Below are 13980 nucleotides of genomic sequence, written 5' to 3' on the forward strand. Positions count from 1 at the left end.
TGGTTTGCTAATATTTTGTTGAAGATTTTCTATTTTCATCAAGGATTTTGGCCTGTAATTTTCTTTTTGTGTTTTTTTTGTCTGATTTTAATATCAATGTGAAGCTGGGTTTGTAGAATAAGCTCTGAAACTTCCTTCCTCTGTAATATTTTGGAATAGTTTGAGAAGGATAGATGTTAATTTTTCTCTAAATGTTTGGTAGAGTTCACCTGTGAAGACATCTTGTCTTGGACCTTTGTTTGTTTGTTTGTGTTTGTTTTTTTAATTACTGATTCAATTTCATCAGAGTAGTTAGTCTACTCATATTTTCTGTTTCTTTCTGGTCCAGTCTTAGAAAACTGTGTGTTTATAGAAATTCGTCCACTTCTTTTATTTATTTATTTTTTTATTTTTGGTCATGAGGCATATGGGATCTTAGTTCTCTAAACAGGAATTGAACCTGCACTCCTGCATTGAAAGCACAGAGTCTTAACCACTGGACCACTGGGGAAGTCCCATATCCACTTCTAAAAGAAGTTGTCCACCTTACTGGACTATAATTCTTTGTGGTAATCTCTTATGACCCTTTGTATGTCTGTGGTGTCAACTGTAACTTCTGTTTCATTTCTAGTTTTATTGATTTTGGCCCTCTTACTTTTCCCCTTGAAGAGTCTGGCATCTGGATTATCAATTTCGTTTCAAAGAATCAGCTCTTAGTTTAATTGATCTTTTCTGTTTTTTTTTTCCTCCAAATTCTCTGTTTCATTTATTTCTTCTCTGATCTTTATGATTTCTTTCCTTCTACTAACATTGTTTTGTTGTTGTTGTTCTTATTTTTCTAGTTCCTTTAAGTGTAAGTTTAGATTATTCTTTTGAGGTTCTTTTTTGTTTGTTTATTTCCTGAGGTGAGTTTTTATTGCATGAACTTCCCTCTTAGAATTTCTTCTGCTGCATCCTGTAGATTTTAGATTGTTGTGTTTTCATTGTCATTTGTCTCTAGGTTTTTACAAAAATTTATTTCTTCTTTGATTTTTCTAGTGATCCATTGGTTGTCTAGCAGTGTATCTTTTAGCCTCCACGTGTTTGTGTTTTTGCCTGCTGGTGTTAGGGCCAGTTCCTGACACAGCTTGCTGTGGGATCCAGTGTATGCTCAGGTTTCTGTCAACCCACTGGGGTCCTTTTGCTGGAAGGTATCCAGCACATGAACCTGTTATATGCAGTGCTGACCATTAATGGTTGATACATAGCACGTAACATTTGCTAAATGAATAAGTAATTCTTCTGAAAAATATTCTGTGTATTTCAGGGCCTGACCTTCAGGTTTGCACAGCCAAAAAACCTACATGTTGCACCAGGAAGATGGAGGAGAGATACCAAGTCGTGGCTCGCCAGGATATGCAGCAGGTGCTTCAAACATCCAGCTCTACATTAAAGTTTTTGATATCTCGAAATGCAGCTGCCTTTCAAGGTAAATATATCTTGATTTCTGAAACTGAGGACAAATCTTGCTATGTAATTTACCTATTATTATTATCCTGGTTAGTTTATCTAGGTGTATTTCTTTGTCTTTGTGTATTATACTGGTATAAAATGAAATTTTAGCTTTGTCCTAACCTTGATAGCAACTAAACCACCACTAACATTCATGGCTTGTCTCTGAGGTCATCATCAGGCTTGTAAACTGAGTTGGAGTAGGGAGTCTGTTTTGTTAATGAAATATGTGCCTTTCTGGGGTTTCTGCCAGATCCCCCAATATTCTGACCCATAGTTTACTTTAGTATGAACAGACATACTTATGAGATTTTATGAAAATAGTCTATAGAACAAAATCCCATTGCTTTTAACTGGATAATTATAGATTCATTTTCAAAAATATTATTTTGAGAAATATTTTCCTAACTTTTTCTCTACCTCCTCACATGGATTTCCTAGGAACATCATTGTGATATGTCAAAGTGTAGACAAGTCTGATAAATAGTAAAATAGGAAATATTAGTTGGATGTTTAAGGATCATCTACAACCAGAATGCAACCTTAATTCAAACAATGTGCTGAGAAATAAAATTAATGGGTTATAAAATTATAACACACATTGGCAAATATATGATCTTTTTATTGTTTTAGTCGTCTTGTCTGTAAAATTCCTTATTACTATAATAAAATAGTTTATTTTTTCTTTTATAAAGCATTAGCTATTCTGTATAGGATTAGAATGAAAATATTTAGATTACACTGCTCTCAAATTTATTGCTTTTGTTCAACACAAAATATAACTTCTATTGGTATTCCTTTTTAATAAGTGTATTAATGTCAGTTTGCTTAAATAATTTGTGCTTTGTTTACATACAGAACTAAATCACAAAGCTGATTAATTTTTAAAACTCTACTTATTAAATAAAATGAATATAATAAATCAGGACAAAATTTAAGTTGAGTTAAAATGTAATTCCTGATGAATTGATGATTTTTTAAAATAGAAACATTGACATGTCAGATTTTAAGATGTTTTAATCTAGTAATATTTTTCTTAGAAAAAAGCCTCATTTCTGTTATGGAATTTGTTCATGAGAAATTGTTGGAGGAAAATATATTGATATGCATTTTAAGCAAAGATTTGTGACTTGAATTAGCTGAACTAGAAGATATTAACCATCCACTGAAAGTGATATAATGATTTTTTCTTATGAAAATGATAGTGTGTATGATATGGAAAATACATTTTAGAGATAAAAGGGACAGTGAATAGATCAATGTTACCAGAATAGGGAGCTGTGGATGAGGATTGTGGACCATATGCTTGAAAAGAGTTAAGATGGACTCACATGGAAGAAGACTTAAAATATCAATTCAAGTTTGAGAGAGTCATTAAAGATTTTTGAATAGTGAAGCTTCATTATGATTTCTTATCACTTAATGTCAAAACTAAATCGTTACAAGTAAGAAGATATGGTCGAAGAAGACCATGATAAATCAAACCTACATTTCTGGATAACAGTGTTAACCATATAGGTGAAAGAAAGTGCCAGCAGTTATTAACGTGTAGGGACTCAATGGATGGTAGCTGAACATTTTCTTCTGTCTTCAAATATACTCTAACAAACTTTTCACATATTGTTGGATAAATTGATCAAGATAGAGTGCATTGAATTCAAAAGATTGAGAAAAATACAAAACCCGGAGTATTTAGAATTTTAACATGGGTTTAGGCTGCTGAAAACTTTTGGGGTGAAAGTGTCCCTGGTGGCTCAGATGGCAAAGAATCTGCCTGCAATGCAGGAGATCTGGGTTCAATCTCTGGGTCAGGAAGATCCCCTGGAGAAGGGAATACATCCTACTCCAGTATTCTTGCCTGGATGATTCCATGGACAGAGGAGCCTGGTGGGCAAAGAGTTGGACATGAACGGGTTACTAATATTTTCACTTTTATCAGTAGTATGATGACATGAGATTGTCTCTACTGGAGTGTCGTAATATTATGTACAACTTAAAAAAATTTTCTGTTTAGTAAATTATACCTGTATTTTTACTAGGATGAGTTGTGCTGTTTTTTAAAATATCAATTATAAAAGTGAAAAAGAGTGGGTCTTTCTTAAATATGATTTGTTATAATAAATTTTCCTGTTCTCCCTTTGTGACATGTCAATTTTATTTAAGAATCGTGAGAAGGCAAGGCAGATTTAGAAGAGATTGGCCTAAAGGCTAACTTTACTGGAACAAATTCTCTTACAGGAAGAATACCTGCTTTTATTTTTTTATTTTCTAAGTTTTATTATTATTATTTTTTTTACCATTTATTTTTATTAGTTGGAGGCTAATTACTTTACAATATTGTAGTGGTTTTTGCCATACATTGACATGAATCAGCTATGAATTTACATGTATTCCCCATCCCGATTCCCCCTCCTGCCTCCCTCCCCACCCCATCCCTCTGGGTCTTCCCAGTGCACCAGGCCCGAGCACTTGTCTCATGCATTCAACCTGGGCTGGATATCTGTTTCACCCTTGATAATATACATGTTTCGATGCTGTTCTCTCAAAACATCCCACCCTTGCCTTCTCCCACAGAGTCCAAAAGTCTGTTCTGTACATCTGTGTCTCTTTTTCTGTTTTGCATATAGGGTTCTCGTTACCATCTTTCTAAATTCCGTATATATGCTTTAGTATACTGTATTGGTCTTTATCTTTCTGGCTTACTTCACTCTGTATAATGGGCTCCAGTTTCATCCATCTCATTAGAACTGATTCAAATGAATTCTTTTTAATGGCTGAGTAAAGTTCCATGGTGTATATGTACCATAGCTTCCTTATCCATTCATCTGCTGATGGGCATCTAGGTTGCTTCCATGTCCTGGCTATTGTAAACAGTGCTGGGGTGAACATTGGGGTGCACGTGTCTCTTTCAGATCTGGTTTCCTCAGTGTGTATGCCCAGAAGTGGGATTGCTGGGTCATATGGCAGTTCTATTTCCAGTTTTTTAAGAAATCTCCACACTGTTCTCCATAGTGGCTGTACTAGTTTGCATTCCCACCAACAGTGTAAGAGGGTTCCCTTTTCTCCACACCCTCTCCAGCATTTATTGCTTATAGACTTTTGGATAGCAGCCATCCTGCCTGGCGTATAATGGTACCTCACTGTGGTTTTGATTTGCATTTCTCTAATAATGAGTGATGTTGAGCACCTTTTCATGTGTTTGTTAGCCATCTGTATGTCTTCTTTGGAGAAATGTCTGTTTAGCCCTTTGGCCCATTTTTTGATTGGGTCATTTATTTTTCTGGAATTGAGCTTCAGGAGTTTCTTGTATATTTTTGAGATTAATCCTTTGTCTGTTGCTTCATTTGCTATTATTTTCTCCCAATCTGAGGACTGTATTTTCACCTTGCTTATAGTTTCCTTTGTAGTGCAAAAGCTTTTAAGTTTCATTAGGTCCCATTTGTTTATTTTTGCTTTTATTTCAAATATTCTGGGAGGTGGGTCATAGAGGATCCTGCTGTGATTATGTGGGAGAGTGTTTTGCCTATGTTCTCCTCTAGGAGTTATATAGTTTCTGGCCTTACATTTAGATCTTTAATCCATTTTGAGTTTATTTTTGTGTATGGTGTTAGAAAGTGTTCTAGTTTCATTCTTTTTCAAGTGGTTGACCAGTTTTCCCAGCACCACTTGTTAAAGAGGTTGTCTTTTTTCCATTGTATATCCTTGCCTCCTTTGTCGAAGATAAGGTATCCATAGGTACATGGATTTATCTCTGGGCTTTCTGTTTTGTTCCATTAATCTAAATTTCTGTCTTTGTGCCAGTACCATACTGTCTTGATGACTGTGGCTTTGTGGTAGAGCCTGAAGTCAGGCAGGTTGATTCCTCCAGTTCCATTCTTCTTTCTCAAGATTACTTTGGCTATTTGAGGTTTTTTGTATTTCCATACAAATTGTGAAATTATTTGTTCTAGTTCTCTGAAAAATACCATTGGTAGCTTGATAGGGATTGCATTGAATCTATAGATTGCTTTGGGTAGTATAACCATTTTGACAATATTGATTCTTCCAATCCATGAACACAGTATGTTTCTCCATCTATTTGTGTCCTCTTTGATGTCTTTCATCAGTGTTTTATAGTTTTCTATGTATAGGTCTTTTGTTTCTTTAGGTAGATATACTTCTAAGTATTTTATTCTTTTTGTTGCAATGGTGAATGGTATTGTTTCCTTAATTTCTCTTTCTGTTTTCTCATTGTTAGTGTATAGGAATGCAAGGGATTTCTGTGTGTTAATTTTATATCCTGCAACTTTACTATATTCATTGATTAGCTCTAGTAATTTTCTGGAAGAGTCTTTAGGATTTTCTATGTAGAGGATCATGTCATCTGCAAACAGTGAGAGTTTCACTTCTTCTTTTCCTATCTGGATTCCTTTTATATCTCAATTAAAAAAAAGAAATAAAAGAATACCTGCTTTTAATTTAATGAATAGAATAAGTAGCTATAGGCTTAGTTCCATAAAAACAAGCTAAATATATGTGCTATAAGCAATTTGAGAGATCACATTTGCTATATTAGAACCAAACAGGACACTTTATCAATAAGTAAAATGCCCTCTGTCTAGTTTCTGTGTAATGAAAATATCTGAAAACAAATCAGCCCTGTTTGTTTTTTTTTTTTTTCCTTAAGAAGAAGCAAGCCAGTACATTTTGTTGGGAAACTTACTTGGCTTGAGAGCAAATTACTGGGGGAAATCAATTTACTTCTTAAATCATGTAAGTAGATGTGCTACATTTTGATCTTTTGATTTTTTAATATTTCATGTATATTTCCTACTTCAATAAGATTACCCCCTTTTTTTAGCCTTTATGTATGTTATAAAATACTTTGGACTGGGGTGTAGTATGGTCCCTTCCCTCATGGATCTCTTGTGGTTCCACGGAAGTATGTTTTGAAACAAGCCTTTGGATATCATCGATGGGGATAATCACTTGGGTCCATGGATGTAGTGAGCCCCACATGACAGTGAGATAAAGGCTGGGAGACTGGAGTTGCTCAGAAGTGAGGAAACTGCCAGCCACTGATCTCAGAAGATACAAGGTTATTCCAGTGTACAATCCACACTCACTTCTGGAATTCAGCACTGGAAGTTAATATATTACTAGTGGGGTGGAATATATTATCAATGGATTCGAATCCACCTCCTTACTGGGGCAACACTTCTCCTTTTTTTCATTTAAGGAATCTAATGGTATTTGTTATAGATTTCCTTAAAATAAAGCAGGCAAACAAAAATATATTTTTGGAAGGGCCCATAATTATGACCTGGGGCTTCACTATATCCTAAAGGTCCTTATTCACGTAGCTTGTGGTGTTTTACAAAATGAAAGGAACAAATGGGTTTCCTTGTGTCTGTTGTTCATAAATTAGTGGTCCTATTTGCAAAGAGATTGCTGGCTCCGTCACAGTGCAGACAATAACTGTTCTTTATTTTCCGGGGCTTAATAATGTTCATGAATAAAGCAGGGGAGCCTGAAATAATGCGCACGAATTTGTTTCCCTTCAGCTGTTTTATGAGTGTGGGATTGCCTGCTTTAAAAATATTTTGGAAATATTTTTATAAATGTTTTATTTATTTATATGCTAAAGTATGGTGTGACTCATGAAGAAATAAATGAACTTGACAGAGAATATGTTGTCTACTGTAGAAAAGCAAGTCCTATCCAGCTTTCAAATTTGTCAGGTTTTAAATCACAGCTCAAATAAGAGAGTAGGGCTTAGTTTTTTTTTTTTTAATTTAAAACAATATAAAAATTTAAGCATAATTTTTCAAAAATATACTGAAAGCATATTTGGAAGAACACTGTTGGAAGCTTATGTTTTGTTGAAACATTGGGGAGATAAGTTTAAAAAGTTTTAACTTTCCCTTGGAGATAGAGCTTTTCCTATTCCTCTCATCTTCAAAAAGCTCACATATTTCTAAAATTTATGATGTACACTAAATCATTACTGTGGAAGTTTCTAGTTTTATATATAGCATTTAAAAAGTATGCATTATCACAAAAGACTGAGTGATAAATAAGAAAGAGTTAACATTTTTGTTGATTTCATTCTCTGGGCTGAGTACATTTTCATTTCTTGATTAAAAGTACTTGAAAGATTGATAAGCTTGTCCTCTTGGGTTGAGATGTTAGATTTAGGACTTTTATTAAAATTGCATTTCTATTTTCAATGAAATTTTGGAATATGTCAAAATTAAATATCTTTGTTTAAAAAGCAGTAACTTAAGAATGAGAATGTGAATATAATTCATGTATTTTCCCCTTTCACACTAACAGATATTAGCTACTGTGAGGTATATGGCTAGTGTATGGCCACTGTAAAACTAGTGTAAAATATATGTATGTATCCATATACATACAGTCAAAGGTGCAGGATATAGTGAATATTTGACTATCTTAATATATGAGATGAGTACTTTTATATAAATGTTATAGTAGTAAGCCTGAAGTACATTATTCTTATTATATTCACTTCAACTATGCTTTGCAGAGGTGATACTATTTAAAATTATTCCTTGGAAGAACATTATGTACAAGGATATAGAAAAGATTCTATTTCTAACACTGAGAATTATCTGATCAACATCCCAAGGGTAAGAGAACAGGTAGCCTTAGGCTGGCAGTGCTGAGGAAATATGTTGGCTTTTCTCTTTCTTTTCTCTTTCTCTGGAACCTAGAGCAGGGACTCAGTTAATGTAATTAAATGAACTGCATGAATATATGAATGAATGAATGATGCTTAGCAGAAAGATAGTTCTGAAATAAAATGAAAGATTTCATCTCTTCTTCTCCCCCTTCATCCTTCCCTTCCCTTCATGCATTTAATATCCCTCTTGAGCACCTACTAAGTGCCCGCAGTGCCAGGGGATTGGATTGTACCTTGACCAAATTTTCAGTCTATTTTTACTTTTATTGACTCATTTGGACTTCTGATCTGTCAGCGTCTGTTTACTGATTTTATAAACTAGGCAGGAGGGAATACCTTGGCAGTCCAGTGGTTAGGACTCTGAGTTTTCACTGCTGAGGGCTAGGGTTCAAGATCTCACAAGCTGTGTGGCATGCCCTCCCCACCCCCCAGAAAAACCCCAGAAAAGACTAAGAAGGAGCACATTATAATGTTTTTGTCGATAGCTTATTCTGAATGTGATTGTGTTTTTCCTTTTCTTTTGAAACAGTTCATGGTTTAGTACATTATCTCACATAGCAGCTACCAATGCAATTGGTCTGTATCTAACTGTCCTGTATCTCTGAAATGTTAAAAATTGTTTCTTTTGAATCTGTGAGCAAGCTTCTATTAATTATGAAAATGATTAATTTTCATATATTGTAGATAAAAGTTGCAAGAGCTTAAATTAGTTTTCAGCTGGAAATTGCATGAAGAATTCAGCTTGCTTTGCATGAAGCATTATCTATTGTGGAAAAAAATTTGAAGTGTAGAACTAAGATCAGGTTTACTGTGCCCCAGAATTCTTTTGTAAATTTTAAGAAGTTAACTTTAGTTTCTTTAATTCTGACTGGTGAAGGTTATGGTCATATAACCTATTGCTATAATAATCTTACCTAGAAACAACAGTAACCTGCTCATAATAGGCTAAACAATTCTTTCTTGATTTTATATGAAACACATTCATTAAGTCCTTTTTAATGTGAGAACTGTACATTTACTGCCTGGAAGATGAATTGACATTTTTATCATTTTGTTATCTTCATATTAGTTTAATCTTACTTTTGTATAAAGCATCACAACAGATAGTTCTTAAATGATTGCTGTGTATTGAGTAAAGACCAGGATGTGTGGGAGGTTACAACTAGCTATGTTGTTGAGATTCATCTGTCCCTCTATTTCTTATTCATGCATATTAATTGACTTATAAAATTACTATCTGTAGATATGTGGCTTTATTCACCCTCCCTGTGATGGACATTTCAATAATTTTCAACTTATATTTGCACTGGTGGTGCTGCAGTGAACCTTCTTGTGCATGTCTTCCAGGGCACATGTTTCTTTAGTGTTTATATATAGAAGTGAAATTGTGGCTTATAGGCTGTGACCTTGTCAGCTTGACCAGATATTATAGAATTACTCTTCTAAGGAGCTGAACCAATTTAAACTCCCACAGGTAGTTGGTGTGCTTTGTCTTTATTCTGCATCCTTCCCAACTCTTTCCAATAATTCAGAAATTATTGTCAGAATTTAAAAAAAAATTCTAAAAATATTTTCTTAAAATTTTAAAGAATTTTAGAATAAAATTTGATGAACTAATGCATGAGAAATGGTATCTTGTTTTCAAAATGTGTAGTTCCCTAATGACAGGAGTATCTGAATACCTTTCAAAAATACTTCTTTATTTGGTGTATTCTTTATTTTCTTGTATGAATTTATCTTGTGAACCTGTATACACACTTAAGGGTATGTATCAAGTTGTGAGTGTTTTTGTATAAAAATTTTTTCCTAGGTACAGATGTCAGCTAGGAATGCCACTTCTTGAAGGTTTAGCTTAAATAATTCAGATTTCTTTCCAGTTCTAGGGAAATCCAAACTCTCCAGAAGTTTCCCGCACATTTCCATGGTTTGCAGGTGGTTTCCTGACTCTGTTTCCCTGCTTTTTTCTCATTTGCTTTTGTGTCTTTCTATCATATTAATTCAGTATGAAAATTTTTTCTTAATTACCACTTCCATACATACATACATGTACACACATTAACCTAAGTTGTATGTATAAAATAAATTTTATGAGATGGTGGTGATAAAAGAAGATAAAAATCTAAAAATCACAAATAATTTCAAAATTGAACACTGATTCCTATGTTTGAGAGTGTTTTTTAGCCCTCCCTCCACCATCAGTCCATGAAGCTACCACCCTCCTTCTCTTTGGCCCTTGCATCTTCCACTTCCTTGTGTGGTACTCAGGCCTTCTCAGATGGTGAGATTAGGGATCTTCTGGTTCCTTACATTTATTATATGAACCTAGAAATAGTAACCATAACATGTCTTTGAGGGTCCATTTAAAAGAGGTCCTTTATTTTTTTAGTTAAAAAAAACCTTTTATCTTTTTATTTTAGAAATTTTCCCAGCTTTATTGAGGTATGATTTACATTGTGTAAATTTAAGATGTACAGAGCATTGGTTTGATACTATTATGTATTGCAGTACAGTTAGGATGGTAGTGGTGATACCTCCATCATGTCATTATTTATAGTAAGAACATTTGAGATCTACTCTTTTAGTAGCTTTCAAGTATATATTACAGTGTTGTTAACCAATCACAATGATATCCCCAGAACTCACTCATTTTATACCCGGAAGTTTGTGCCCTTTGACCAGTATCATTTCTCCTACCCTCCTGCCCATGTTAAGCACCATTCTACTCTCTAAACTTAGAATTGGTTAGTTATCCTATGTTCCATTACATATTTTAGGAACAATGAATTTCCTAAATCCCACGTTCATACAAAGTACAGTGACCTTTTTTAAAGTGCTGACAAGGTATATAATCTTCTTTCCCCCTAGTATTTAAATTGAGCCTATTTTATATTTTCAAAAATTAACGTTGAGAACATTATACTCTATGGAAAGAGATAAACAATTATTAACTACTTTTGAAACAGAGCTCATTTATCTTAGAAATGTTTATTTTCAAAAGTAATAATAGGCTATTAAAGTTAATCAGGCATTTTTGGAAGATCCAGAATATGTTTTCTTTAAAAAAGTTTCCTCATTTTGCTAATAGCTAAATAAATAAAGAAAAATAAACTGGGCTGAATTAATATCACATTTTCCTAAATATTGTATGGCAATAAACTTCAAGGGAAGCTTGTGATGTCACTGGTATGTGGTTGACACTCACTCTGTAATGTAATATTTATGAATTCTTTTAAAAACCTTTTACTCCATGAACAAACTTTTTCATTATATTGATAATGCAGTACAAAATGTACATGCTATAAAAAGTGAAATTCATACTTTCCCTTGCGCAGGTTAGCTTTGAGCATTTAACATCTGAATATGGATTTTTGATCATGTCAGCTAATATATTTTATCAATATGTGTCTTAGAATTAATATTTCTAGCAGTAAAAAGTGTTTTCCTATTCATAAAAGGCTGGTAGAAAGATAAAGATTGAGGGATCAATTGAATATATGTAAATTTATTTAATGTGAAAAACAAATTATTGTTCAGTTCAGCTCAGTCGCTCAGTCGTGTCTGACTCTTTGCAACCCCATGAATCGCAGCACGCCAGGCCTCCCTGTCCATCACCAACTCCTGAAGTCCACCCAAACCCGTGTCCACTGAGTCAGTGATGCCATCCAGCCATCTCATCCTCTGTCATCCCCTTCTCCTCCTGCCCTCAATCTTTCCCAGCATCAGGGTCTTTTCAAATGAGTCAGCTCTTTGCATCAGGTGGCCAAAGTATTGGAGTTCCAGCTTTAACATCAGTCCTTCCAATGAACATCCAGGACTGATCTCCTTTAGGATGGACTGGTTGGATCTCCTTGCAGCCCATAGTAAAAGTAATAATTTCATTGTATGTTTTTACTGATTATAAATTTTGTTAACAAATTTTGTTGAAATGTATTCTGATGCACTTACCAGTTCCTTTGATAGGTCATTTTCTTAATAGTTGTTTTTAAGTCATCATATTTAGTTTTATGGAGGGTGACTTGTCTCTATTAAATATCCAATGTATTTTAAGGCCCTACAAAATTTTATCTAAGCTGGATTATGCTATGATTTAATGATAAATTTATTGAAATTATTTTATGTGCTCTGTCGCTCAGTCATGTCCAACTCTTTATGACCCCCATGGGCTGCAGCCTGCCTGGCTCCTCTGTCCATGGGGATACTCCAGGCAAGAATACTGGAGTGGGTTGCCATTCCCTTCTCCAGGGGCTCTTCCCAACCCAGGAATCAAACCAGGGTATCCTGCACTGCAGTCGGATTCTTTACCAGTTGAGCTACCAGGGAAGCCCTGAATTATTATTGTTTTATATTCAAAGATAAAGTACTGGTATCATTAAGTATGAAAGGAGTTATTTAAAAACTCAATAATATATGTGTTTTCACATTTTATATACTACCTCATAAGTAGTAATTTATCATGAGATATTAATTTGTATGTCACCATGGTTGTTGTCTTGACAGGCAAACTGGGAGATAGTGAGGGACAGGGAGGCCTGGAGTGCTGCAGTCCCTGAGGTTGCAAAGAGTCTGACATGACTGGACCACTGAACAACAACAACATGGTTGTTGTGCGGCATGTGCCACATGAAAACATTTTGTTCTTCCTCTGCTTTACTGGTTGAGATCCAAGTTTGGGGGTGATCACTGTCAGTGGCAATGTGCTTTGGGACAGTGAACCCTCTTGAGTCTAAAAAATGGGGTGAAATGGAATAGAAAGTATGTGTATGATGGTGAAGTTTCGAATAGCTGTGATGGGAAATGGGGAAGAAAATGAGCCAAAATTCAGTTATAAGGCTAGCATTCAGTTCAGTCACTCAGTAGTGTCCAACTCTTTGCAACCCGATGGACTGCAGCACGCCAGGCTTCCCTGTCCATCACTAATTCCCGGAGCTTATTCAAACTCATGTCCATTGAGTCGGTGATGCCATCCAACCACCTCATCCTCTGTCATTTCCTTCTCTTCCTGCCTTCAATCTTTCCCAGCATCAGGGTCTTTTCCGATGAGTCAGTTCTTCACAATCAGGTGGCCAAAGTATTGGAGTTTCAGCTTCAGCATCAGTCCTTCCAATGAATATTCAGGACTGGTTCCCTTTAGGATTGACTGGTTTGATCTCCTTGCAGTCCAAGGGACTCTCAAGAGTCTCCTCCAACACCACAGTTTGAAAGCATCAATTCTTTGGTGCTCAGCTTTCTTTATAGTCCAACTCTCACATCCATACATGGCTACTGGAAAAACCATAGCCTCAACTAGATGGACCTTTGTTGACAAAGTAATGTCTCTGCTTTTTAATATGCTGTCTAGGTTGGTTATAGCTTTTCTTCCAAGGAGTAAGCATCTTTTAATTTCATGGCTGCAGTCACCATCTGCAGTGATTTTGGAGCCCAGAAAAATAAAGTCTGTCACTATTTCCATTGTTTCCCCATCTATTTGCCATCAAGTGATGGGACTGGATGTCGTGATCTTTGTTTTTTGAATGTTGAGTTTTAGGCCAGCTTTTTCACTCTCCTCTATCTCTTGGCCCTTTAGTTCCTCTTTGCTTTCTGCCCTAAGGGTGGTGTTATCTGCATATCTGAGGTTATTGGTATTCCTTCCGGCAATCTTGTTTCCAGCGTATGCTTCATCCAGCCTGGCATTTCACATGATGTACTCTGCATATAAGTTAAATAAGCAGGGTGACAATATACAGCCTTGATGTTTTCCTTTTCCAATTTTGAACCAGTCCATTGTGCCATGTCTGGTACTAACTGTTGCTTCTTGACCTGCATGTAGCTTTCTTAGGAGGCAGGTG

General features: G+C 35.1%; 1 protein-coding gene across 4 annotated transcripts in view; it reads left to right on the top strand.

Moving 5' to 3' along the window:
* The window catches only part of GPC5 (glypican 5), a 1490288-nt gene that overhangs the window by 37773 nt on the left and 1438535 nt on the right, over positions 1-13980 (top strand). For all 4 annotated transcript variants that reach the window (XM_043891977.1, XM_043891978.1, XM_043891979.1 and 1 more), the window contains exon 2: positions 1286-1447. In XM_043891977.1, coding sequence (XP_043747912.1) covers positions 1286-1447 — 162 coding nt within the window. The remainder of the gene's footprint in view (positions 1-1285; positions 1448-13980) is intronic.

This window comes from Cervus elaphus, chromosome 30, assembly GCF_910594005.1.
Source record: "Cervus elaphus chromosome 30, mCerEla1.1, whole genome shotgun sequence".
Taxonomy (NCBI): domain Eukaryota; kingdom Metazoa; phylum Chordata; class Mammalia; order Artiodactyla; family Cervidae; genus Cervus; species Cervus elaphus.